The sequence below is a fragment of the Drosophila takahashii genome, chromosome 3R, assembly GCF_030179915.1.
Source record: "Drosophila takahashii strain IR98-3 E-12201 chromosome 3R, DtakHiC1v2, whole genome shotgun sequence".
Taxonomy (NCBI): domain Eukaryota; kingdom Metazoa; phylum Arthropoda; class Insecta; order Diptera; family Drosophilidae; genus Drosophila; species Drosophila takahashii.
In genome coordinates, this window is record NC_091681.1 from 12,805,713 (window position 1) to 12,831,782 (window position 26,070).

Genomic DNA, 26,070 nt, shown 5'->3' on the forward strand with positions numbered 1-26,070 from the left:
ATTTAAACGAGAAAGTGTTGCCAACAATATTAAATCGCAAATTTTTTAACCCGGACGGACAGTGCGTGTTGTGTGTTAATAAAACAATAAAATCCGATGATAAATCGACAGGATATTTTTATGTGTGAGATATGTACATATTTGAGAATGAAAACTAATCGCGGTTTTATTTTATATAATTTTGTGCACGAATGTATGTGATGGGAAATCACTACATCAATTTATTTATGAAACCAAAGTGTATTTGGCGCGCTAAAATGCCGTATGTACGTAAACAAACGGCATATACATATGCACAATATACATATGGTCAATGTTTCTACATACGGAATTTTTGCGCGCCAAATATGTACATGAGGATTTCATAAATATATTAATGAAGTGATACGTGCATACAATTATTCATGCCGCGTGTTTTTAAAATATATACACAAAATTATTTAAGCTTATATTTATAAATAATTGGATTTAATTTCAACAACTTTAGAGGGTTCATCCAAGCAGTTACACGGACTACGAGGCCATGAAAGCAAAGGAAGCTAAGACAAATATGGAACTTTGTAAGGAAAATTAAAAATCGTTTTTTCGGATCCTTGAGCTCAGCTTTTATAAAAAATAAAAAAACAATATATTTACCTTTTACCTTTACCTAGGTACTGGGAAATTGAAGTACCTTTACCTTACCTAGGTATTTTTTTTGCCCAATACCTTTTACCTTACCTAGGTACAAAAACACAGTACCTTTCCCAACACTGATCACAGCCACAAAATGCTGCTCACCGCAAAAGCAACTTTGTGATCTTAATTCACAATAATGTCCGCGAATCGAAGAAAAAAGGTTTTTGTGTTAACTTAAATGCCCTTTGTAAAATATTAGAAAATATAAATATAAAATAGAATTACAAAATATTTTACAAATAATGAGTATAGAGATAAAAACAAAATAGTAAAAATAAATATTTGCATATTTAGTTCGAAATTTCGTAATTCATATTGAATTAAAACACAATATGCTAAACACAAAACATTTAGGGCCGTTTTCTCGTTCGCCTGGTAAATTTAAAGTAGGGTTAAATCTCTGATTTCCCATACGATTCCAAAGTGTTAAGCCTACTTTAAATTTAACAAACGGATGAGAAAACGGCCCTTAAATTACCTAATTTAAAGTGAGAATATTTTCATCTAGCTCAAAAATATTACTTACGATTTCAATTTTACTTAGCTTTATTTATTTGGAATCAATAAATCAAAGCTTAAAATTTAATTTTCCCATTTTGAAAATGAATAGAAATTAATAACCCAAATTGATGAAAATCATAGCGGAAACCATACAAATTTTTTGTGTATTTTTATCATTACTGAACCAGAAGCATACATCAGTAAATTAAGAAAACAGCGATTTAACGTTATAACTCGTTTAATTTATTTTGCATAATTTTTGTTAAATAGTTTACATAGATTTTGTTGAATTTATCTAAGTCGCATTTAACCTAATTCACTTTCTTCAGCTTTTTTCGCTAGTGTATGGCTCAACTGAGTCGCAAGGCAACCAAAACAGCGACGAAATTTCTCACAGGTTTGTAATTTAAGCGCCCCACAACAGCCGGCGACTACAACATATATACATATCCGTACCCACGACGACAGCAAACTGCGGCGATCACCACAAACTAATTGCAAAGTTTAAATGCGATACTTTTATGCATTTTAAATATTTCAATTAGCTGGCGCAGAGTGCAGTCGGGGAATGGGATTGGGTTTGAAAACCGAAATGGAAACGAATGCCCCGCCGCCAGGCTGAAGAGGCTGAGATGGCAATGGCAGAAAGAAAGTGCCAAAAGCGTGGGGCGCCAGCGAATAAAGTAAAAAGTGTTTACACGATCGCAAAGAGAGGTCCGTTTGCTTAAGTTAACCCCTCGCCGAGTGAATATTGGCAAATTTATGAACTTTAAGCTGCATTTATGCGTGCGGCTTATAAGCAATAAAGGTAACTTAGTGCCAACAATGTCATAAAGGCCGCTGTCACATAAACAACGGCAGCAACAACAATGGCCAGTCCGTCGGAATCAATATGTGAATTTATATTTATATGCAGAAACTAAAAAAGCGTAGCAGCCAAAAGCGCCAAAAGCGAAAACAAAATTAATAATCACAAGAATTTCACTTTTCACGCAACGACAGCAGCAGCAACAACATCATCGACATCGTCTGCCCTGTCACCCACAAATAAACCGAAGCCAATGCGATCTTAACGCTACTGTGCGAATTTTGAGTACTCTTTAAACTTCTGTAAGAAGATTTTTATCTTTGTAATATTTATTTTAATTTTTAATACAAAATATAGGGTTGGTTTTATACCAAAAAGAGATAAAGGAAAATACATAATTTCGATTGTTATAAATGGTATAGGAACTATTTTAGATTAAACATTTAGTTTTGGGTTGTTTTGGGTTGCTTATGAAGAAAAAAAATACACAGCTCTTTTAATGTAATTTTTACATTCTGAAATTCATTTTAGATTTATTTAAAAACAAAGGCTTTTCATTTACATATATTTTGAGCGATCAGTGTTGAAGTGCTTACGATCTTTAAATAATTAAGGTGTTAAACTAAAAGTCCTGGACTGGCAAACTTTAAAACATATTTCAAGTACCCCAATCGAGGGTATGAACAGCTGGGGCCAAGTGAAGCGCTGGGAATACAGTTGCATAAATTTATTGAAATTTGCATTTCGGTTTTCGACGTTTTCGCGGCTGATGTTGCTGCCGCTGCTGCGTTTTCTGCACTGCCGAGGTTTGGCCTATAAAAAATATGGCATCGATTGATCGCAACGCAAGATATTTCAATTAACGTAAATACATTTTTGTCGTTGTTGGCTGGGGACAATCGGACGGACGGATGGACGGGGACACGCACAGCGCTGCATGAAAGAGAAATCGATGATGTTCGGAAACGGACAGACGACCCAATCGACCCAGTCGGAGATACATTTTTGTGCCGTACGATGCGTAGATTAACTTATGGTCGTGTCGTCGTTAATAATGGCCACTGATAACGAGCCGATCTATGTATGCAAATTTCCCTACTCGTTAGCCAGCGACAAATATAGGCAGGCACTCGATTTGGAATAGGAGCGTGTGTGGGGTGGGATTGTCAGCGATTTCTTCCCAGGATCGGACTGTTTCCTTTACAAATAAATATATTGCAAGTCAAGCGAACATGATATCGTCGTAGATCGTAGATCGAGGCTGTACCTGCAGGGCGGCAGTCGGACTGCATTAGGGATCCTCTGGCGTTATGGTTACGTGCATTTGCTTGACACCACGCAGGATCACTATATCCAAATTCTTGCTATTATCCGCCAGAGCATCGTAGACATCCGAGGAGTTCTTGATTTCCTTCTTGTTTATGTGGGTCACAATGTCGCCGGGTTGCAGTCCACCACTGGAAAATAAACGGGAGAAATGCACTTTTAAATTCCTGAATTTACATAGGTTTTTAGAGAAAAATGTTGAAAAAATTTAAACTAGAGCCCTGCGTGAATAATTCATAGTATGCCATGAAATTTCCGATTAGTTTAATTCAATTCTATGTGAAATAAATTGAATGTTTTTCTAATTCATTTCAAATTGAATGAATAAATGAATAATTTTTATGAATTTTTTGAATTTGCCAATTTTGTTTGTGCTTTCTTTTCAGGACAAAAAGTGGAAAATTTTTAATAAATCAATGTTAACTGTTTAGTAAATAAAATTCAGGCAGATTTAATCACAAAATTATGGCCCTTTCTTTTTCAAAAGAAATTGTCGTTTAAATTATTGTCATTCACTCATTCAATTCTATTAAACTCAAAATTCAAATTCATTCAATTCTATTAAACTCAAAATTCGAATTAACTCATTCATATAAAACAAAAAATTAAAAATAAGTCATTGATTCCATTCATGCAGGGCTCTAATTTAAACAAATCTTTTACTGCTATACCTGATTTACCTAGCAAATAAGTGTAAATCATTATGAGATATTTGCCCTTGTATACCAAAACTTAACAAATAAAATGTAAAATGTCTCCAAGACACCGATTAAAATCATTCAGAGGTTAAGAAGATAACCCTTTTTTAGATATACACCCACCTGTGCGCCGGTGACCCCACGATGACCTTCCACACGAGCACGCCGTGCGTGAGATTGCTGGGCATGTTCTGGCTCCGAGACTTGAGCTCGAACAAGATGTCCGGCGTGAGCGTCAGCATGGTGATGCCCATGTACCGCTTCACCGGATAGCCGGTCTTGTAGGCCGAGCCCTTCTTGCGCCGCTCGGCCGCCCGCTCCAGAAAGACCTTCACATAGTCGATGGGTATGGCAAAGCTGATGCCCGCCGTCACCTTCATCGAGTTGACGCCAATGGCCTCGCCATCCAGATTGACCAGGGGTCCGCCGGAGTTGCCAAAGGTGATGGCCGCATCCGTTTGCAGATAGTTGATGTCCCTGTTGCGAAGGCCCAGTTCTTGGGAGGCACGTTGCGTGGAGCTGATCACGCCGGCGGTAACGGTGTTGCTCAGGGCCAAAGGGCTGCCCAGGGCCACCACCCACTCGCCGGAACGCAGGGTACTGCTCTTGCCCAGCCGCATCACCGAGAGATTGTTGACCTGTTTGGAATACACAAGGGATTAGACTTTGAATACAGACTTTAAGGATGATTTCCCACCTGTATGCGCAGCGTGGCCAGGTCGGAGGTCTGATCCACGTCCTCGATGGTGGCGGGAAAGGTGCGGCCGTCGGACAGCCTCACCTGGACCATCGTGTGCGGCTTGTTGATCACCACATGGGCGTTGGTCAGGATGAGGCCGTTCTGTTCGATGATGAAGCCCGAGCCATTCGAGGCCGTGATCGGCTGGCCGCTGAAGTAGTCAAAGTGTCGGGTGTCCTTGATCTCGATGTAGACCACCGAATCCGCACAGCCGGCCACCACATCCGCAATAAAGTTGAAGTCCCGCCGACGACCGGTCATTTTGGAGGCGGCGATCGTGGGCGTGAGCTCCTCGCGCCTGATGGCCAGGGCACTGGCCACGGCGCCCAGGGAGAAGGGCACAAAGAAGCGCACCAATCTCCGCCAGCCTTTTTCATTTTGCCCGCCATTTTGCCGATCTTGCCCACTGTCACTGTTACTGTTGCCATTTGCATGATCGCCGCCTTTTATCGTTACGTGGCTGCTGCTCCGGTGCGGGGCGTGGCTGTGGATCACCGGGGATGCCAAGCAGCGTCTGAGGATCACTTCCAGGCGGTGCGAACCGCGCAAAGCCATCGATTTATGTGATTATTCCGGGTTTGTTATTGTTATTTAATTTCTCACTTCTCAGCTGGCAGCTGATTTCAATTTGGCACTCTGCCACAGAAGCTGCCTGCTGCGATACACACGACTATCGATAGGCGATAGGCAGTGCAAACAGCTGTTGGCCGCGATGCTTCTTCTTCGCATTAGGGGTGCTCCGCTGTTTCTTCACGAGAATTTGGCTACTGGACATTTAACAGCTTTCCATTCAAAAAATCATTAATATTCTCCGCTGCTTGAGTAGGAATACTATTCCAAAGCCTGCTGTTTTCAAATTGAAAAACTTCATTTTCAATATCCTGGGTTTGGAGATGTTTATTAACAACTGTAAGCCAATTATAAATAAATTTATTTTTATACCCTTGTAGAGGGTATTATAATTTCAGTCAGATGTTTGCAACGCAGTGAAGGAGACTTTTCCGACCACATAAAGTATATATATTCTTGATCAGCACCAATAGCCGAGTCCATTTAGCCATGTCCGTCTGTCCGTTTCTATGCGAACTAGTCTCTCAGTTTTAAAGCTATCGCGATGAAACTTCCCGAAAGTCTTCTTTCTATTGCAGGTCGTACATATGTCGGAGCGAGCCGGATCGGACCACTATATCTTAAGGCTCACATAGGAATATTCAAACAAATATAAGAAAATTCATTGTAACTTTGTAGGAAGTAGGCGTTTTGATTCTTGACTACTTAAAAACAAAATTTAAATAAATAGAAACGCTGAATCTGGAATCCCTGGAACTGCACCGAGTAAGCATTCTTTAATCTACAAGGGCATATAAGCTTCGGCTGGCCGAAGGTAGCTTCCCTTCTTGTTTTTATTTAATTTAAAAGACTTCTTATTTTAATTGAATTTTCAAATAGGTAAATTTACCCTTTTTTTTAAAGTATGTTAAAAAATGTTTTAAAAAGTTAACTAATATTATTCCACATTATACTTAAAGTATTTAACTATAACTACACCTTAGTTTCATTTTCCAATAGTTTTTTTAAAATAGGAAATTAAGTAAACAAATGGAAATTTAATAAATATTAAATTTAAACCTAGCTAATTTATAGCTAGTTCAAGAGCACCCATAACTTGAAGTTACAGCACTGCCACAGCTGTTGCCTCTGCTCTTCTTCTTGCTCCCACCAACACATTTCGCTTTGCATAACAGTTGGGGCCAATTGTTTAGTTAAAATAAATCAATTAAAATGTCCAAGGCAGCGGGCAAACTGAAATCCCTGAAGAAGACAGTGGAACGTGTGACGCACACGAGCAAACTGAAGACGAATATACCCGCGGGAATGGCCGCAGCAGGTCCTCCATTGGGACCAATGTTGGGACAGGTGAGTGCTAGCCGGCATTAAATTTGAAATCTTAGCTGTAACTTATCGTAAATTCCACAGAGAGCCATTAATATCGCCGCCTTTTGCAAGGACTTTAATGCCAAGACGGCGGAGATGAAGGAGGGCGTACCGCTGCCCTGCAGGATTTCCGTGAACAGCGATCGCAGCTACGATCTGGTCATCCATCATCCGCCGGCCACCTTCTTCCTGAAGCAGGCGGCGGGCATCCAAAGGGGCACCATGACTCCCGGCAAGGAAGTCGCCGGCAAGATCACCCTCAAGCATTTGTACGAGATTGCGGCCATCAAGATCCAGGATCCGCCCAATGCCCTGCTCACCATGCAGGTAAGTCCTCCAAGAACTGTATGTTCTTTACAAAATACTATCATGTTCATCAAGTTTATAAAACTAGAAATACCCACTTAGCTTAAGATCCAACTACAATTCTTCAATTCTTTGATTGATTACATTATCTTGAGATATTTTTTCACTATTTATTTCTTTTCTTTTTTTCAAGCAAATGTGTGAGATGCTCATCAGCATTGCCCGCACCTGTGGCATCCAGGTGGTCAAGGAAATCGATCCGGCGGCCTATGGCGAGTTCCTGGAGGAGCGAAAGACTATTGTGGAGCAGCAACGGCGCGAGTTGCAGGAGAAGCGGGAGGCCAAGATGTTGCGCACGGGCTAGGTTTGCTAGTTTGCACAGTGCTTTTAATTGTTAAAAATACATTTATACTTAAAGTGAACGTCTAAGGTCTTATTCTATGCCAATGCGTTTTCGGTCCTTGGCGGCGTTCTTCTTGCGTCGTTTCTCCAGGTGTTTGTTGAGTTTTCCCGTGTCCTTCAGCTTCTCAAATTGGGCCACCAGTTCCTTGGCACGACGCTCCTCTGTGTGGGATAAAAATATTATTATTATGTATTAGAAACTTCATAGTACTTTCATACAACTTGAAACCTACTCTTTGTAAGATAGTGAGGCTGCTGTCCTAAATTGTGTTTCTTCTGAATGCCAGCGCGCTCCTTTTTGAGCTGCTTCTGCTTGGTGTGCCACTTCTTATCCTCCACATTCTTGTTGATCAGTCGTTGCATGTTGTACTTTATGTTCTGCTTTTCCTCATCATCCTCCACCTCGTCCAATTGCTTCTTCAGCTGACCGACTTCCTTGGTTCGAATTTGTGACACAAACTGGTAGTTCTTCTTAAAGGTTTCCGCATTATAAGATCCCGACTTCTCGTCGAATCGTGGATCCCGAAGTTCTGCAGTTTTCTTGCGCTCCACTCGGTGTTCGGCGCCCAGAAATGGAACCTGTCTTCTGGTGCTCATTTCACGGGGTCGATTTTTGTTCAGGCGCTTGAGGTCGGTTTTGGTTTTGGGTTTCGGGGGTCGCGAACTCTTGCCCCCAAGAACGGCCTCTTTGTACACCTTGGCGCCCAGCTGCTCCTTAAGTTTCATTATCTCCTCGAAGGACATTCCCTTTAGATCCTCGCGAATGGCATTCTGAAAGTTGTGTTCTTGTTGATGTGAAGGAATTTTAAGCCTAATTGGATTAGTTTCACCTGAGTTTCATCGTCACTGCTTGCCTCGTGCTCAGAGGCTGAGGAGGAGTCACTGGGATCCGACATATCCTTCTTTAATTCCTGCAAAACCGTATTTATTTACTTTTAAAATATTTCACGTGTGATTGTTTTGCATTCAAACAGCTGATTGCTGAGCTCGATAACGATAGGCAACGAAGCGATAGACGTTACTCAACACTGTTGACCGCTAAATTTGAACTGTGGGTTGATAGTGAAGTTTTAAGAATTCTTTAAGATAATCTTTTAAATTAAAAATACCAAAACGAAATCCCACTTAAATGCAACACTTTGTTTTAGAGTAATTCTCAATGGTGTGATTTATTTTTGATTTAATTGCAAGTCTTACATAGTTAGGTAAACAAATGTGAATAGTTCTTAGATCGTTGGGAAACAGAAACAAGCAACGAAATTGTTGAGAAATATACACAATTAAATGTCACAACTAATTCCAGAAAAAAAGGGTCGAATCGGCTCGTAAAGTTGTCTGGATTTTGATTTTGAAGCGAGCGGCAGAGTAACTAGAAAAATAGTTTTTAAAGTTTATCCTTGTTGACAATTAATAGCTAAATTTGATTAGCACACGCAGACCAGTGGAAAAATTAAATGAGATGCCCTTAAACACGTTAATTCTAAGCAATTCAGTTATAGTTACATTAGTCACATGTAAATATTTTATATAGGTTCCGTATATATATAAATATTAGTTTTATTTTATATTTATGCTCTATAGTTTATAGTTTGCTTTGTACACGTACACACAGATAAAGTAAACTTGATTGCAACAACTAGGAGAGTGTGGGACCGGATTATTCGTATTAACCGAGTGCGATTATATGCCAAATATCTATAGTATTCGTATTTTGTTTGAGTTCGAGTTCAAAAATTGACTGCTGTGTATCTTTAAGCTAATATTTATATTTATACAATCAAACACAGTAGGAAAGGTATTATTCATTCATCATATCATCATCATCAATTGCTGCCTTCTGTTCTGTTCTGTTTTCGAGGGGTTCGATTTCTCAATATTTGTGCTGTGCTCACAATCGTGTGGGAAATATCATATAATATTGCTATAGTTTGCTACGTAAACACACACGTCTGTGCATACATTAATATTAGTTAGCTATATAAAGTAGATTTCAAGCCGATCACAGGCGAGGACTAGTGGTGATCCCTTCCTCCTCCTCCTTCTTTTCCTGCTCCTGATGCCCAATGCCTGGACTATAGCCTCAAAAATTCTTAACTAGGGAGTTTCATATAGTATTTCATACGTTTGACTAGCACGATTTGGTTAGGGTAACTACGTACACTCTTAGCTAGTTGGTTGGGATTCGATCTACTTAGTTAGCTTAGTTGCGCGGTTTTAATCACCTAAAAGCGACAGACAGATGACAGATAGATAGAGAGAAAGGATAGTATCCGACAAAAGGTTCAACCCGGGGGCTTCGCACCTTCGGGACCTTAAATAGATCACATATTTTGACATTCACTTATGCTTAATATTGCAACTGCATTTGCTTCTGCTTAATGCTCATCCGTTTGTATATGGATAGTTATAGTACTTAAAACATATTTCAAACATATACATATACCCCTGCATTTGTCTTCGACTTCGATTAAATTTGAATGGGATTTTATAGTTATAATGGATTACAATAATTCAGTTGATCGTTATTCGTTTAAATATTTTAAAGTAAGTAGAGGGCTTTACAGAAAAATAATATAAAAGATTGTATTTAATTGTGAACTATCCAAAAACCCACGGCTTCTAAAATATATTAGTTTATTATCAAGTAGGTAACTAAAACTCAGAGTTATGTTTTGCTTATCAATAAAACTTCCGTTCAAATTTAATCGAAATCGAATCCTAAACACTGTAATATATACAGGTAGAGCACAACAAGTTTTTGTGAATTTTGCAACCCCAAAATCCAATATCCAAAATCCAATTAGAACTCGGTCATCCCCCCTCCGCACTTGTGGTCAGTCTCACTGCCCGTCGTGCTGGAGGGAGTCGCCATATTCTAATTGGACGGCTTTCGTCATAACAACGCGCACAGTTTGGATCGCTTCTTGGACTTGTCCACCATCTGGCCGCCGGCCGAGGAGGTCGACGAGGAGGCGGACATGCGGCCCATGCTGCCGGAGGCCTGCGGTTGCGAGGGACTCGTGGGACTCTTGTCGTCCATGTCCTCGCTGACGTGGGACTCCAGGAGCTTGAGCGAGGTCTTCGGCTTCGAGCCATCCATGCTGTTGTAGAGCGTCTTCGAGAGCTTCGATCGCACCGCCTTGCCCAGGGCCCCGGTCTTCTTCATGCTCAACCGGGAGCCACTTCGCTGGTGCTCCGGCGTGTGGCTATCCTCGCTGCCATGCTGCGATTGCTGATTGCAATTGAGGGTGGTCACCGTGAACTCGATGTCCTTGATCTCCTCATCCGCACAGGCAAGGAACTCCTCCACCGGCTTGTCGATCGTGTCGTGATCGATCCAGGTTAGGCCCATCTCCACCTTCTCGGCCAGGTCCTGCCAGTTGCGTCGGTTCTCCAGGGTGCCCTCGTAGAGGGGCGTGATCCAGGGGAAGGTGTCGCAGAGCACTCGGTAGAGGGGCAGGCAGATAACGTCGATGAAGCCCACCTGCATCTTGGGCAGCTCGTCCTTGCGCTCCCTTTAAGGGTGGTTGAAAATATGAAATCAAATATTGTGTGGCTTTAAACCCGTCTCACCTGTCCATCATGGCCACTGGTTGGGTGTTGAGCTGCAGCTTCTCGAGATCCCCCTGGTCAAAGAACTCATCGGCCACCAACTTGGCCACTTTGTGCTGAACTTCCCAGGGTTTGGCAATGGCACTCACATCGCAGGCAGTCATCATCATGCCACAAAGTACTGAAATGAAAGTAATTTGTAATATTAAATAAAAAAAAATGTTAAAAATGTTTTTTAATTTTTGTATAAAGTTATAATGGTTATTGAAATGATTTCCACTCACAATCCTTCTTCTCCTCGCCCTGCCAATCGAATTCTCCGTTTTCCACCAACTCAAGGAAGGCGTTTCGCTTCTTGAAATACATGGCCAGATCGGTGGACAGGATGGCACTTTCCACGGTCTTCATAACCGAGCGATAATCCTCAGGTGACAGGGCCTAAAATTAAGCAAAGCAAACAGAAGGTTTCCGGTTAGTCAAAGTCGCTGATTGTTTGGTAATTCTGTTCTTAAGTTGCTAATCCCAAAAACACCTGTACCGGTGACGTCACCTCTAGTACTAGGCATGTGCTCAAACAAAAGTTCACCACTTATCGGAGTCAAGGTGGACTCTATTCAGAGCTATTTTGGTAAACATGGTTTTGTGGACAATTGAAGGTCGCTAGCCAATCGTGGTTGTACTATAAAAGCGCCACTTTCCCAGCATAAAGCATATCAGTTTACAATTGAAGCATCCAACATGAAGTTGTCTCTCGTTCTCTTCGTCCTTTCGATGGTCCTGTATGTGGCCCAAGTTAGAGCTGCAGATACTACCACATCCACGGAATCGAGCACTAGCACTTCTACCACGGAATCCACCACGACTACTACAGAGTCGAGTACCACGTCTTATTCTTCTCCGGATGTGAAGAGGAAAATCGTTCGTCTCAGCAATCTGAAGTACTCGATAACCAGGAAAATCAGGATCGGCAGCACCACCGCCTCCTCGACCAAATCAAAGAGTGCCCGCGCCAAGGCCCGCATAGCCCGCCTAAATGCCGCCAAACGCTCAAAGAAGTCTGCTGCCAATCGCAAGAACCTTAACAAGAAGACCAGGAACCGCAATGTTCGAGCTCTTCGTGGTTAGACTAAGCCAAGTTAAAGTGTTGAGAATAAAATGTTACAAGTTATAAAGAAAACACAAAAGGTTTCCTAATTTTTGGGCTGATCATTTGGTAAACATTCTACTATAAATATTATAGTCTCATATGGACTTTCCAACTTTTTAATAAAATATTTATACAGCTTTTTATTTACCTGAAATATGTTATTTCCCTCCGAATTGAGAATCATTACGCACTGATCGAAGTGATGGTGCTCCATGGTGCTAGTAGTGTACAGAATAGCTAGCGGAGATTCTGTCTTGGTCTGGAATGCATTATTCGTGCCGCGATGGTCCAGATCGTGACACAAACAGGCCACCAGCAGGCCCAGAATCTCCAGATCCGTCATGAAGCGCTCCATCTTTCCAGTTTTCAGCATGGCGAACATCGTTTGGGCCACGTTAAGAGCATGCCGCCAATTGTGGTACTTCACCGGACGATAATTCTTCCGAACACTCAAGACCCAGCGGCAGAGGACCTATAAAGTTTTTTTTTATTTGTGAGTTCTTAAATACTGAAGGGTAATTTTATTCGAGGAAGACTTACATCATAAGGTATCTGGAACTGAGAGACCAGATTGCACTGCATAAACATGCGAAGCACTGCGCGACAGGTGTCATCGTCCACCAGCTCAAAGTCTGGAATAAAATGGAAATAAGTTAGTATTAAATAAATAAAATACAATTAGTTATTAATCAATTTAAACACTTTATTGTTAGGTAAAAACAATTTTTACTACATTGTAAGACTTAGTTGCAAGTAATTATCTTAACTAAGATCGTTAAAATTTAAATTTGCTTTAGGTACACTATAATCAATTTTACATGATCTCGAGATCAAGGTAAAATACCTCTGACATTTCTTACCCGTAAAGGTGAAGCTGTACAAATTGTAAGACTCCGCCTCGGCAATCGCGTCCTGGGTGAGCTTCTCCGTCTGATCCTGGCTAGCGGTGGCATGGTAACTGAGGCACTCGAGGGCCACCTTCTGTTTGGCCATCAACTTGCAGGCATTCTCGTACATCTGGGTGTTGTGGATGCCCAAGCCGCAGAAGATGGCAAAAGCCTCGAAAATCGAGGCTTCTGATTCGGTAAATGGAACGCCGTTGGCCTGTTCGAATAAGTAATTAAGCGGTTTTTTGATTAGTTTTTTAAAGTTCTTATAATAACATGAAATAATACCTTATTGATAAGTTGGGCCACACCAATGACTTTCTTCTGGGCATTCATAATCGGCATGCAGAGGATGGCCTGGGTGCTGTCGATTTCGTCCTCGGCCCGAATCTGGTTGTGATCCCTGACCCATTCGTGGACATCGCAGATGTTGACTGTCTGGCCGGTGGTGGCCACAAACTGGGCAATTTGGGCTAGTGTCGAGGTGCTCAACTCGCTGACAGATGGCCTCGAAACGTTGGCAGCCTGATATTCCCCACCCAGTTCAAAAAGCACTGTAAAACGATTGCGCATTTTCTGTCCGATCAATTGAACGGGGGTTTCCCAAAAAGAAATACCCAAAATCAATGGCTTGGAAACGAATTGAAACCTAGGTGGACTTACCTTCTCCTCGAAGCTGTCGGCGGATTTGATGGCGCGGGCGGCTGGCTGATTGGGCTTCTCAATTATCTTCTCCAAATGGCTCTGCGGTGGAAGGGGCGAGAAGAAGGACAGAGGGGACATTAAGTGGCTGCCACTAATGGAGCTCCTAACGGTTTCCCCCAAGCCGCCAACTTGTTGATAAATTGCATTGCACCACATCGCACTCCCACCCCACACTTGGAGAAATAGCATAGGTTTTTAGTGTTAAAAGATCCTACAAACAAAAAATCACGTAGCGATCAAATCGATATACGCATGGTAAATTTCTGGTATTGCATTCGAATATTGTTTTTACCAAAATTCGAACTAGCCTGTTGTTTACATTTCGAGCATATCAGGTCAAAATTGTTACCACATAACGTAGAATTGATCATCGTTTAATTTAACATACATTATTATGTTAAATTTTTAAACTGCTCTTACTCTTACTTTACTCATATGAATTCTTATAAATATGCTATACTTTAAATTGGAAAAAAACAAATTATCATCAAATCAATTTGCATTATTGTAGAATTACTTCGTGTTATTAAAATATTATTTTTCATTTTAAATCTTAAATATGTGAATTTACAACATTTATCTGTTTTTATTACTTATAATATTTTAAAAATTGTTTTTATATTTTCTTTCAGTGCAGCACTCCTCCGCAAACAGGCAACCCGAGCTCTCACTCCCACTGCCTCCCGAGCATAATTAAGCTGACATGTTGCACATGACGGCCATGTCAGCCAAGTTTTCAGAGTCCGTCCGGCACAACTCGACTGGCCCTGCCCCCGTGGGCCAGTTTGGCTTTATGGGCTAATAAATTGTCCATTACACTTACATGCATTTGCATTATCAGCTGGCAGCAGATAATGGCTAATTTGGCACTGGCCCCGTTTAATTTCCCGAATTAAACAATCATCGTAATCAACGGCATTTCATTTACCAGATTGCACTGTCCAGTGCATATCAAATTAATAACAAATTTCCGTGGGAAATAAAAGAGCTTTTGTTTAGTTAACATAAAGGTCAGTCAATTGTGGTATTTACGGCCTTCATTTGTCCACCGCCGGCTATAAATTAATACAGCATGCAGTAATTTAATGAGATGCATTCATCAAATGGCCCGAGCAAAAGGTCTTTCATATGCCAAGGGCCAGGACATCTGTTTTACTCCTTTTACGGGCAGTTTCATTTACAATTTTAATGCCTTATCCCTGGAGGACTATCCATGGGCAATACTCATGCGCCGTGGTAGCCAAGGCGGAATATGCAAAACAATTGTACACATGTTCATCGGATGGAGAACATTTTACATGCTTAAAGTGCACCTTAATTGATTTACACAAAAGCAGAAATGCAAGCGAATAAAAATTTATTCGAAACCATGTCTGAAATATAGTCGATTTATATTTGTAGTAGGTATCCTTAAAGTAGTTAAATCAATTATTATTTAATTATTATGTTTATTTACTACATATCTTTACAGGTTTGAGTTACTTTTTTTGCCTTTTTTCTTTCCTACAGTTTAAATTTTTATTAAGTATTTCTCACATTTAAATTGCCCCCTATTATAAGAGTTACTTTAATGCTGTTTTATTGTGTGATTAGTGCTATAAATACCGAGCTAATGTCTTTTAATGACGTATACTTCAAACGTTTTATGAATATTTATTATTTCCGATACTCTTCCGTAAGTTATATCAAACCTGTTTTAGCTACCAGTTAATTCATTCACTATTTTACTTTGAGAAAATATCTATACCAATCTAATCAGCAGCCTCGAACTAATGACAGGCAATCAGCGAAACTTCAGCACAGATGAAAATTGCCCAGACCTGATCATAATTTACCGAAACTCCTCGGGGACCTCCACCGCCGTCAAAATTTCGCGCGATGCCTGACACTTGCTCATTGCTAAATTCCCGCCACGTGGAATTGCCCACAATCGAGTTAAACCAAAAAAAAATAATAATGTAAATGCACATTTAAATTTCCTTTGGGTTGACAAACCCACAAGCAAAATGGACCAAAATGAACGCGGTGGCTTTAAAACAATTTTAATGAGACTGACAGCCACAAGAAGGTTATAGAAGGCTGACCGCAGGGCCTCACTTTTATTTATATATATATATTTATACGCCATGTTTTGTTTTGCTTGAACGAACTTTAGTTGTCTGAAAAATTACGTTAAATTATTTGTATAGTCTTAATACATATCAATTAAGTACACCGTAGACAGTGTGACGACAAAGATAGGAAAGTTCTTTAAGAAACAAGTTTATATCGAGTGTTTTGTTTTAATATTTTACGAAAATTTTTATATTTCTAGAATTATTGCTTTACTATTTTTACATACATATTTACGATAGTAACTATGTAATCTGAAAGAGAGATATGTTGATGGGACTGAAAGCAGGAAAACGTTATAATAACCTAGATAATAACTATAATAATAAACAAATTTGAATAATTGAATAATTTGCGATCAGCTCTGATATTTCTATAAAAAGGCGAGCCTAAGCTCCAGACCAACTCAGTCAACCAAATCTAATCTAAAGTGTAGTACATGGTTTGTGTTTTTTTTCTTGTGAAGTTTTTTTTTGTGAAATTTTTGTTTGTGTAGTACTTGGTTTGTGTTTTTTTTCTTGTGAAGTTTTTTTTTGTGAAATTTTTGTTTTGTGAAGTTTTCTGGAACTAAGACGATGCTAACGATCGATGTGGCATTGTTCGCTGGATTCCTTTTTTGGATTTTTTACCTATGGTGTCGCTGCAGGATGTATATGTTAATGTTAAGGATACCCGGACCCATAGGACTACCAATACTTGGCAGTTCCTTGGAGAATATCATCACTTATAAACGTAAAAACGTATCCCCAAAGCATACAACGAATATACAATTGAACCTACCAAAACAATAGGCAAATTGAGCTTTCGAACCAAGTATCTAGACAAGTATGGCTCGACCATTTTACTTTGGATTGGTCCAGTGCCAACTGTGGTGACAAGAGATCCAAGGATCGTCGAGGACGTGTTTACGTCCACCGATTGCCACAACAAAAGCCCGCATATCGCTAATGCGATAACAAGTTGCTTGGGATTTGGATTGTTGGGACTACAAGGTAATAGGAATAATTACATTATTTCTATTTATCTAACATTTCACTGATCTTTCATTAGATCCCGAGTGGATTGGCCGTCGGAAACAACTTAACCCATCATTTAAACATGATCTCCTGCTCAGCTTCTTTTACATTTTCGATGCCGAAACAAAAATCCTTGAGAACTCGCTGGATACTTATGTCGGTCAGGGCGAAAAGCATGTGGTTCCAGACATCCTCAGATGGTCATTTAGAATAGCTGCTCGTAAGTCATCCAGCCATTGTGTTATATTACGATATGGTTCCCAACATCCTTGCTCCTGTCCGCAGAAACCACCATTGGGTCAGATGTGAAACATGATGAATACTTTAAAAACAATAAACTCGTGGAATGCTTTGAAACGTAAGATAAATCTAAGCCATAGAATATAGCCAACACTTTCCATTTTAATTTTTATAAATCATGTCGAAGTGCTAAGAACCCCTTTTAAACTATTGTAGGCTCATAAGTATGACGACACTAAATATTTTGATGCCTTTGGCTCAAAACAAAATTATTTCGAAACTATGGGGCTACGACAAACAGCGAGCAAACAATGTTTCAAAAATCCATCAAATGCTGGATAATGTATGTGAAGAGGACCGTTTTCTCGTCCGCATGTTGAACTGAAAGTTATTAACCTATTTTTCTGGTTCAGGTGGTTATGAAAAAGCTAGACTCAACGGTAGATCCATCTGATCCCGAGATGAACATTGTAATTAACCGAACAATGGAACTATACCGCAAGGGCGCTATTAGCTACAAGGATATAAAGAGCGAATGTTGTATTATGATGGCCGCTGGTTATGATACATCAGCCCTGACGGTATATCATACTCTCTTTCTTCTGGCCTCACATCCCGAGCACCAGGATGCGGTTTTCGAAGAACTAATTGATGTCTTTCCCACTGCCGGAGATTTTAAAATAAACTATTCGGATATGCAACAATTGGTTTACTTGGAGCGAGCGTTGAAGGAGACTCTACGCCTGATACCAGCCATTCCAATAACGGCGAGGGAAGTAAAGAAGGATGTCCTGCTCTCAAATGGTGTTCTCATTCCCAAGGGAGTGGTGATCGGGATCGACATTTTTCACACGCACAGAAACCCGGATGTCTGGGGGCCAGAAGCATCAAAATTTAATCCAGATAACTTCCTGCCGGAAAACGTCGAGAAAAGGCACCCATATGCCTTTGTTCCCTTTGCGAGAGGAAAGAGGAATTGCATAGGTCCTTCTGATTTTTCATAAAAAAAATATCATAATTTCTTGACACCATTTTTTTTATAGGGTCGAAATATGCAATGATGTCTTCAAAGTTTGCTCTGTGCAGAATACTCAGGAATTACAGGATAAAGACAAGTTTTCGTTATGAGGATCTAGAGTACGTTGACAATATGACCATGAAGCTCGCTGAATACCCACGACTGGAATTTGAAAGACGTGCTTAGGAGTATATATGTACATTCAAGGGGTTTTTTGGTACCACTCTTACTTCTTTTTTTTTTATTATATTTTAAATGCTTTTTACTTAAAAAGAATAAGAACTCAACTATCTAAACAGTTAGGAATTGATTTGATTTCATTATCATAAATTGCCATCTTAATAAGAACTGTTAACTCAGATATTGTGCTTTATAACTAAAGGGTATATGTGAACAAGCCTGGGAAAACTGACCCAGGCGATATTGCAACATATTAGATGAGGATTGGTAGATAGGAACGTAAAGGATAAGAATTCCAATTTTCAAATACTTGCACTCAAAATAAATTAACCTAAAGTCAAAGAAATTGCCCTATTTATACCCGTTACTCGTAGAGTAAAAGGGTATATTGTATTCGTGCAAAAGTATGTAACAGAGGGAAGGAAGCGTTTCCGACCCTATAAAGTATATATATTCTTGATCAGGGTCACTAGCCGAGTCGATATAGCCATCCACTTGACTATTGACCAAAAAGTTGACAAGTTAAGGAAGGAAGAAAAATCTTACGCTTCGTACAAGTTATTTTACTGAAACTTTGGGACCGTTGCACACCGCCTTAACGTGAAAATAATTTTTTTTTTGGTTTTCGCATACATTTATTGGACACAGAAACCTACCATTTCAGATGCTGAGCTCAATCGACCTTAAATAAGTCCACCCTAATTTACATACATATGCAGGCGTTGTGTGTCTTGTATATAATGAATGTTAAGGTTATAAATTAGCGTCCTATTAAGTGAGCATAGGGAATTGCTCTGCTCATCCGCTGCCTCTCACGGACACTATAGAACAGCAGTCTGCACACACACATCGATCAGCTGTCCAGTGCTAACTTTTAAAAGTTTCACACACGTATTTTATCTATTTTATAGACCATACTTTGGAGCAAATTGGTAGGGCTTTTACCTTTTACAAGGAGTAATTTTTCTTTGTTTATAGCTATGTCGCAATTGATTTATTTCTCCCTTAAACAAAATCATAAAATTATTATAAGTAAAGGGATCGAAAGATAAAGAGTTTATCTTTTAAAAACTTAAAAATCTAAACCAACCGAAAAGTTGGCCAATTTCAGCATTTTTCGATCTTTGAGGTCCTTGTGCCCAAAAACCTTGCGTCGGGGAACTTTTTGGAAAAAATTACTCCTTAGGGATTTTTACCAATTTGCCCTACAAAATACATTTTTTTTTACTATTTGCCCTGCAGGAAACGGAATCAGTTTTGGACTATTAAAATACTAGTTGGGCCAAGAAGGTTAACTAGTTCAAGTTATGTCCATTTCCTTGTAACGAAGTGGTCCATTTTTCATATGCTTGTCGTCGGAAACAACTAGTCCATTTGCTACTAGTTTTGCACTAGTGACTGTTAACCAATTTATAGTTACAGCTGTTAAACTACACTCAAAAAAATATTTTCACGAAAAAATTAAAAATAATCTCTAAACCATCAAGTGATTGAATTTCACTAGTACTTGGCGATGCCTAACTTGACGCTCTCCTAATTTAGTATCCAATCAATAGGAGCGGTCCTTAGAGAATTTCTGATAATTATTATGTAATCAAATACAGTAAATGATAATTAAATGGAATTAAAACAAACTTACTTTTTTTGAGGCAAGTCGCCCTCTCTAAGACTTGAACCCGGGACCTTTGGATTTGTAGACACACTAACTGATTGAGCCATACACGCATCACATTTTGTAATGCCCTAACAAGGTTTATGAATTTTAGTGTGACATAATTCAAAAACAGCGATTTTTCACATATATATTGCCTCGGAAAGATTAAACAAAGTTTAAAATAAAACTAAAGCATCACCTAGCAAACAAAAAACAAAAAAAAATGTACAGAGACTGGGGATTGAACCGAGGACCTCGAGTGTTTGATTTGTTTATTGTTAAATTTCCCAAGACATTTACCCTCTAGGCTATATTTTTGGATCATATGTGTTTCATTTGCAACTAGTTAAATTCCAGTTGCCTTTTAACTAGACCCTAACATGTATTTGTTCTACCAGTTAAATATTTTTAAGGTTTTTTTTGTCAGAAAGGTACTAGTCCGAGACAAGTTTATTTTTTACTAGTTTTGTATTAATCATTTTTTCGACTGGCACAAATTTTCTAGACCCTGTGTAGTCCAAATGCATTCAGACAAATTCCGGTTGCTTTATATTAGTTATTTAACTAGTTGTTTTTCAGACTAGTTCGCATTTTTCCTGCAGGGTGTTTACTATAAATTTTTTTGATTGGCACGAATTTTCTAAGCACTGTGTAGTTCAAGTGTATCCAGACAAATTCCTGTTGCTTTTTATTGTAACTAGTTGCTTTTCAGACTAGTTCGCATTTTTCCTGCAGGGATATAATCAATTTATATTTGTAGTATCCTTGAATTAGTTAAATCAAATATTATTTAATTATGGTGTTGATTTACTACTATTTGTTTACTGGTTTGTTTCTACCTTTTATTTCCTACATGTTCATTTTTTTATACCCTTTCAGAGGGTAGTATAATTTCAGTCAGATGTTTGCAACGCAGTGAAGGAGACGTTTCCGACCACATAAAGTATATATATTCTTGATCAGCATCAATAGCCGAGTCCATCTAGCCATGTCCGTCTGTCCGTCTGTCCGTCTGTCAGTCTGTCCGTCCGTCCGTTTCTATGCGAACTAGTCTCTCAGTTTTAAAGCTATTGCGATGAAGCTTTCCCAAAAGTCTTCTTTCTATTGGAGGTAGTACATATGTTGCAACGAGCCGGATGGAACCACCATATCATATGGCTCCCATAGGAATAATGGAAAAACAAGAAAGGAAGCTAGCTTCGGCCAGCCGAAGCTTATATACCCTTGCAGATAAAGTAAATACCTATAGTTTAATGCTTACTCGGTGCAGTTCCAGGGATTCCAAATTCAGCGTATTTAAATTTTGTTTTTAAGTTGTCAAAAATCGAAACGCCTACTTCCTACTAAGTTACAATGAATTTTCTTATATTTGTTGGAATATACCAATGGGAGCCTTAAGATATAGTGGTCCGATCCGGCTCGCTCCGACATATGTACTACCTGCAATAGAAAGGAGACTTTCGGGAAAGTTTAATCGCGATAGCTTTAAAACTGAGAGACTAGTTCGCATAGAAACGGACAGACGGACAGACAGACAGACGGACAGACGGACATGGCTAGATAGACTCGGCTATTGGTGCTGATCAAGAATATATATACTTTATGTGGTCGGAAACGTCTCCTTCACTGCTTTGCAAACATCTGACTGAAATTATAATACCCTCTGCAAGGGTATAAAAAAATAGAAAAAACATTGTAGAAAGTAGGCGTTTTAATTTTTGACATTGTAAAAAAAAAACATTTTAAGTAGGCAAACCTGCAATGATATATAAACTTCGGCTGGCCGAAGTTAACTTCCTTTCTAGTTATTAGTATTTTCTCACAATTTAATTGCTCCCTATAATAAGAGAGCGTTACTTTAATCTCGTTTTGTTGTGTTATAATTACTAAGAATACCCAGCAAATATCTTTTAATGACGTAGTCTTAAAACGTTTTATGAATATTTATTATTTCCGATAGTCTTCCGTAAGTTATATAAAACCTGTTTTAGCTACCAGTTAATTCATTCACTATATTACTTGGTGAAAGTATATGGACCAGTCCAAGTTGCTTGAACGAACTTTAGTTGTCTGAAAAATTACGTTAAATCATTTGTATAATCTTAATAGATATCAATTAAGTACACCGTAGACAGTGTGACGACAACGATAGGAAAGTTCCTTGAGAACAAGTTTATATCGAGTTTTTTAATGAATTTTATGTAAATTTTTATATTTTTAGAATTATTGCTTTACCATTTTAACATACATATTTACGCTGGAAACTATGTAGTCTGAAAGGCAGATATGTTGATGGGATTAAAAGCAGGAAAACGTTTTAATAACCTGGATATAACCTCAGATATTTCTATAAAAAGGCGAGCTTAAGCTCCAGACCAATTCAGTCAACCAAATCTAATCTAAAGTGTAGTACTTGGTTTGTGTTTATTTTTCTATTGAAGTTTTTTTTTTTGTGAAATTTTTGTTTTGTGAAGTTTTCTGGAACTTAGACGATGCTAACGATCGATGTGGCATTGTTCGCTGGATTCCTTTTTTGGATTTATTACCTATGGTGTCGCCGCAGGATGTATATGTTAATGTTAAGGATACCCGGACCCATAGGACTTCCAATTCTTGGCAGTTCCTTGGAAATTATCATCACCTATAAACGTAAAACCGTTTCCCCAAAGCATACAACGAATATACAATTGAACCTACCACAACAACAGGCAAATTGAGCTTTCGAACCAAGTATCTAGACAAGTATGGCTCGTCCATTTTACTTTGGATTGGTCCAGTGCCAACTGTGGTGACAAGAGATCCAAGGATCGTCGAGGACGTGTTTACGTCCACCGATTGCCACAACAAAAGCCCGCATATCGCTAATGCGATAACAAGTTGCTCGGGATTTGGATTGTTGGGACTACAAGGTAATAAGAATAAGTACATTATTCCTATCTATCTAACATTTCACTGATCTTTCTTTAGATCCCGAATGGAGTGCCCATCGTAAACACCTTAACCCATCCTTTAAACACGATCTTCTGCTCAGCTTCTTTTATATTTTCGATGCCGAGACAAAAATCCTTGTAAGCTTGCTGGACACTTTTGTCGGTCTGGGCGAAAAACATGTGGTCCCAGACATCCTCAGATGGTCGTTTAGAATAGCTGCTCGTAAGTCACCCAACCATTGTATTATATTAAGATATGGTTCCAAACATCCTTGCTCCTGTCCGCAGAAACCACCATTGGGTCAGATGTGAAACATGATGAACACTTTAAAAACAATAAACTCGTGGAATGTTTTGAAACGTAAGATAAATCGAAGCCATAGAATATATTTTAATTTGTATAAATTATATCAAAATGCTAATAACCCCCTAGGATCATAAGCATAACGACACTAAATATTTTGATGCCTTTGGCTCAAAACAAAATTATTTCAAAACTATTGGGATACGACCAGCAGCGAGAAACAAATGCTTCAAAAATTCATAAAATGATGGACAATGTAAGTGAAGACCGTTTTCTGGACCGCGTGTTACCCTAAAACTAACTATAGTTTAACATGCGAACGAGAAAAAGGCCCTAGTCCACCAATATTAACCAATTTTTCTGGTTCAGGTGGTTATGAAAAAGCTAAACTCAACGGTAGATCCATCTGATCCCGAGATGAACATTGTAATTAACCGAACAATGGAACTATACCGCAAGGGCGCTATTAGCTACAAGGATATAAAGAGCGAATGTTGTATTATGATGGCCGCTGGTTATGATACATCAGCCCTGACGGTATATCATACTCTCTTTCTTCTGGCCTCACATCCCGAGCACCAGGATGCGGTTTTCGAAGAACTAATTGATGTCTTTCCCACTGCCGGAGATTTTAAAATAAACTATTCGGATATGCAAAAATTGGTTTACTTGGAGCGAGTGTTGAAGGAGACTCTACGCCTGATACCAGCCATTCCAATAACGGCGAGGGAAGTAAAGAAGGATGTCATGCTCTCAAATGGTGTTCTCATTCCCAAGGGAGTGGTGATCGGGATCGACATTTTTCACACGCACAGAAACCCGGATGTCTGGGGGCCAGAAGCATCAAAATTTAATCCAGATAACTTCCTGCCGGCAAACGTCGAGAAAAGGCACCCATATGCCTTTGTTCCCTTTGCGAGAGGAAAGAGGAATTGCATAGGTCCTTCTGATTTAAAAAAAAAAATCATAATTTCTTGATACCATATTTTTTTATAGGATCGAAATATGCTATGATGTCTTCAAAGTTTGCTCTGTGCAGAATACTCAGGAATTACAGGATAAAGACAAGTTTTCGTTATGAGGATCTAGAGTACGTTGACAATATGACCATGAAGCTCGCTGAATACCCACGACTGGAATTTGAAAGACGTGCTTAGGGATGTTGTGTTTAAAGGATTATTGGGTACCACTCTTACCTCTTTATTTTTGGGAAATTAAATTTTAAATGCTTTTTGCTTAACAAATAAAAAACTCAACTATCTGAACAGTTGGCAAATGATTTAATACCATTTCTAATAAGTCATCATAAATTCCTGTCTTGATAAAAAATGGTAACTCATATATGGTGCTTTATAACTAAATTTGTATAAGAGTGGCTAAAAACTCAACTTGTTTCTATTGTTTCACTTACCGCTTCGCAACAGTCGAGGTCCACGAGGAAAACCGAGCACCGTTCGCACTTGAGAAGCTCGCGGGCCTCTGTCATAATTTTAGTGACGAGGCACTCGAGATTGTTCTGCTCCTCGAAGATGCTGCGCGCCAGATTGAGAAGGATTTGATTACGCCGGTATTCCTGGACGGACATCTCGAAGAGCTGGGCATTTTGTATGCCGATCCCGCAGAAGGTCAAATACCGACGGAAGATTTCCACGTCGTGTTCATCGAACTCCATGCAGCCTACAAGAACCAAACAACACAGCACATTAACGATTAGCGGATAAAGCTAAAGCCTTTGGATACCCACCATTCGTTTTGTTAATGATTTGCGCCACGCCTATGATGTCGCCCTCGTAATTGCAAATGGGCATACAGAGGATGGCGTTCGTCTTGTAGCCGGTCTTCAGATCGATTTCACAGTTGAAGCGCGCATCCTTGTAGGCCTCCTTGATGTTAATCATCTGCTTTGTCTGCGCCACCATGCCCGCGATGCCGATGCCAAAGGGAATGATTATCTCCTCGGCACTGGCCCGAGTCACTGCGTCCTTGAGTGCTGCAATCAAACGGGATTCAAGCTCGAGTCAATCAAGGGGAAAACGCTAAGCCAAGACAGCTATCAAAAATCATGAATAAAATTCTTGAATTAAGATTACTTCAGTCTGAATATTTGCATCTTAAATTGAAATAATGCTTCTGTAAGGCGCTTTATACTTTAAAGATTTATAAACTAGTTAATATAGCATTTACAATACAAACTTTTAAGGTAATGTGTCTCTCTTCATCCCGAAAATATTTTATAAATTGTTAATGCCGGTACAATTGAAATTTAAGCACTTTCAACCTTTCAACCAGATACTGCCTTAAAATCAGTTCAACCGTTGCAAAGCGTATTAGGACGCTGATAAGGCCCTTCGTGCATCTGAATAAATATTAAATTTATAGGCAAAATATTCACTCTGCCATGCAAAAGATACAAGAGCACGGCCTTGGCAGAAGCACCGAAAAAAGAGGGAATAATATATAAATAAATAATGACAAGGCCCCGAAAATCCGAGGGCAAGAAGTCAAATGTGAATTTGCATGAGCTCGCCGCCGGTCCCGCCCCAATCATAATCTCAGTGGCCCACACAGCGGCTCACATGTATCCGTATCGCATCCGAAACAGTAGATATATCTGTATCTGAGGCCAGCCCATCCCCCCACCCGACATTTCCCAGCTCTAATCTTTCTCGCATTTTCCCCACTGAATTATGTAGCGGAAGCGGTGGCTTTTACTCACGGATCTGCACCAAAGATTCATTACGAATGTAGCGCACTTCTGTATGAATATGTCGGGCTGTTTGTTTGTGGGCGGAACCTGTGGGAGCACGTCCTCAGAAAATGGATGCTATTTCACATTTGAAGGCGGCCTTTTCGGTTTTATACGGTCGCCGGGCCTGTCGAAAAGTTTTAATGCCCTCTTCCCATCCAGCTTAATTTCGCTAATGTGTTTGCC

At 39.5% G+C, this 26,070-nt stretch overlaps 7 protein-coding genes across 8 annotated transcripts in view; 4 read left to right on the forward strand and 3 right to left on the reverse strand.

The window, feature by feature from the left end:
- Positions 1–2,524: 2,524 nt before the first annotated feature.
- HtrA2 (HTRA2-related serine protease) lies at positions 2,525–5,582 on the reverse strand. 2 transcript variants are annotated; one of them, XM_017147068.3, is made up of 4 exons: positions 4,709–5,582; positions 4,135–4,649; positions 3,255–3,444; positions 2,525–3,185 (listed from the first exon to the last, which is right to left on the reverse strand). In XM_017147068.3, the coding sequence occupies exons 1-3, from the start codon at positions 5,303–5,305 to the stop codon at positions 3,279–3,281; spliced, it is 1,278 nt and encodes a 425-aa protein (XP_017002557.2). In that variant the 5' UTR covers positions 5,306–5,582; the 3' UTR covers positions 2,525–3,185; positions 3,255–3,278. The 2 variants fall into 2 exon arrangements, with proteins under 2 accessions (XP_017002557.2, XP_017002556.2); XM_017147067.3 differs by having other exon boundaries at positions 2,526–3,444.
- Positions 5,583–6,448: 866 nt separating this feature from the next.
- mRpL11 (mitochondrial ribosomal protein L11) lies at positions 6,449–7,413 on the forward strand. Its single transcript, XM_017146984.3, has 3 exons — positions 6,449–6,667; positions 6,728–7,012; positions 7,185–7,413. The coding sequence occupies exons 1-3, from the start codon at positions 6,533–6,535 to the stop codon at positions 7,353–7,355; spliced, it is 591 nt and encodes a 196-aa protein (XP_017002473.1). The 5' UTR covers positions 6,449–6,532; the 3' UTR covers positions 7,356–7,413.
- Positions 7,406–8,394, reverse strand: LOC108061015 (ribosomal RNA processing protein 36 homolog). Its single transcript, XM_017146983.3, has 3 exons — positions 8,224–8,394; positions 7,627–8,164; positions 7,406–7,555 (listed from the first exon to the last, which is right to left on the reverse strand). The coding sequence occupies exons 1-3, from the start codon at positions 8,287–8,289 to the stop codon at positions 7,425–7,427; spliced, it is 735 nt and encodes a 244-aa protein (XP_017002472.2). The 5' UTR covers positions 8,290–8,394; the 3' UTR covers positions 7,406–7,424.
- A 1,086-nt stretch (positions 8,395–9,480) lies between these two features.
- Positions 9,481–26,070, reverse strand: part of Pde6 (phosphodiesterase 6) — a 56,231-nt gene continuing 39,641 nt past the window's right edge. Inside the window, exons 5-14 of the mRNA XM_017147038.3 lie at positions 24,883–25,128; positions 24,550–24,815; positions 13,643–13,723; positions 13,268–13,555; positions 12,953–13,196; positions 12,633–12,724; positions 12,241–12,564; positions 11,230–11,383; positions 10,967–11,126; positions 9,481–10,908 (exon numbers count right to left, since the gene is read on the reverse strand). Of these exons, the coding sequence (XP_017002527.2) occupies positions 10,287–10,908; positions 10,967–11,126; positions 11,230–11,383; positions 12,241–12,564; positions 12,633–12,724; positions 12,953–13,196; positions 13,268–13,555; positions 13,643–13,723; positions 24,550–24,815; positions 24,883–25,128 (2,477 nt within the window). The 3' untranslated portion in view covers positions 9,481–10,286. The remainder of the gene's footprint in view (positions 10,909–10,966; positions 11,127–11,229; positions 11,384–12,240; positions 12,565–12,632; positions 12,725–12,952; positions 13,197–13,267; positions 13,556–13,642; positions 13,724–24,549; positions 24,816–24,882; positions 25,129–26,070) is intronic.
- Positions 11,684–12,101, forward strand: LOC108061044 (protein new-glue 3). Its single transcript, XM_017147040.3, has one exon. The coding sequence runs from the start codon at positions 11,684–11,686 to the stop codon at positions 12,068–12,070; it is 387 nt and encodes a 128-aa protein (XP_017002529.2). The 3' UTR covers positions 12,071–12,101.
- On the forward strand, positions 16,328–18,398 carry Cyp313a1 (Cytochrome P450 313a1). Its single transcript, XM_017147039.3, has 7 exons — positions 16,328–16,528; positions 16,588–16,788; positions 16,847–17,032; positions 17,098–17,170; positions 17,269–17,395; positions 17,466–18,036; positions 18,096–18,398. The coding sequence occupies exons 1-7, from the start codon at positions 16,372–16,374 to the stop codon at positions 18,254–18,256; spliced, it is 1,476 nt and encodes a 491-aa protein (XP_017002528.3). The 5' UTR covers positions 16,328–16,371; the 3' UTR covers positions 18,257–18,398.
- On the forward strand, positions 22,879–24,301 carry LOC123003531 (probable cytochrome P450 313a1). Its single transcript, XM_070217892.1, has 6 exons — positions 22,879–22,883; positions 22,936–23,057; positions 23,123–23,195; positions 23,268–23,394; positions 23,508–24,078; positions 24,135–24,301. Exons 1-6 carry the CDS (start codon positions 22,879–22,881, stop codon positions 24,293–24,295), a joined length of 1,059 nt encoding a protein of 352 aa, XP_070073993.1. The 3' UTR covers positions 24,296–24,301.

What these genes read in the sequence shown, in the direction of transcription:
- HtrA2 (XM_017147068.3), bottom strand. Translation starts at nt 5,305, where the DNA reads ATGGCTTTGCGCGGTTCGCACCGCCTGGAAGTGATCCTCAGACGCTGC. An exon ending in TGGCCACGCTGCGCATACAG is followed by an intron (nt 4,650 to 4,708) that starts GTGGGAAATCAT and finishes TATTCCAAACAG; the next exon opens with GTCAACAATCTCTCGGTGAT. An exon ending in GTGGGGTCACCGGCGCACAG is followed by an intron (nt 3,445 to 4,134) that starts GTGGGTGTATAT and finishes TTTATTTTCCAG; the next exon opens with TGGTGGACTGCAACCCGGCG.
- mRpL11 (XM_017146984.3), top strand. Translation starts at nt 6,533, where the DNA reads ATGTCCAAGGCAGCGGGCAAACTGAAATCCCTGAAGAAGACAGTGGAA. An exon ending in TGGGACCAATGTTGGGACAG is followed by an intron (nt 6,668 to 6,727) that starts GTGAGTGCTAGC and finishes TAAATTCCACAG; the next exon opens with AGAGCCATTAATATCGCCGC. An exon ending in ATGCCCTGCTCACCATGCAG is followed by an intron (nt 7,013 to 7,184) that starts GTAAGTCCTCCA and finishes CTTTTTTTCAAG; the next exon opens with CAAATGTGTGAGATGCTCAT.
- LOC108061015 (XM_017146983.3), bottom strand. Translation starts at nt 8,289, where the DNA reads ATGTCGGATCCCAGTGACTCCTCCTCAGCCTCTGAGCACGAGGCAAGC. An exon ending in GCAGTGACGATGAAACTCAG is followed by an intron (nt 8,165 to 8,223) that starts GTGAAACTAATC and finishes CACAACTTTCAG; the next exon opens with AATGCCATTCGCGAGGATCT. An exon ending in GCCTCACTATCTTACAAAGA is followed by an intron (nt 7,556 to 7,626) that starts GTAGGTTTCAAG and finishes TATCCCACACAG; the next exon opens with AGGAGCGTCGTGCCAAGGAA.
- LOC108061044 (XM_017147040.3), top strand. Translation starts at nt 11,684, where the DNA reads ATGAAGTTGTCTCTCGTTCTCTTCGTCCTTTCGATGGTCCTGTATGTG.
- Cyp313a1 (XM_017147039.3), top strand. Translation starts at nt 16,372, where the DNA reads ATGCTAACGATCGATGTGGCATTGTTCGCTGGATTCCTTTTTTGGATT. An exon ending in GAATATCATCACTTATAAAC is followed by an intron (nt 16,529 to 16,587) that starts GTAAAAACGTAT and finishes CCAAAACAATAG; the next exon opens with GCAAATTGAGCTTTCGAACC. An exon ending in CTCGTGGAATGCTTTGAAAC is followed by an intron (nt 17,171 to 17,268) that starts GTAAGATAAATC and finishes AAACTATTGTAG; the next exon opens with GCTCATAAGTATGACGACAC.
- LOC123003531 (XM_070217892.1), top strand. An exon ending in GTCGTTTAGAATAGCTGCTC is followed by an intron (nt 23,058 to 23,122) that starts GTAAGTCACCCA and finishes TCCTGTCCGCAG; the next exon opens with AAACCACCATTGGGTCAGAT. An exon ending in AGGAAAGAGGAATTGCATAG is followed by an intron (nt 24,079 to 24,134) that starts GTCCTTCTGATT and finishes ATTTTTTTATAG; the next exon opens with GATCGAAATATGCTATGATG.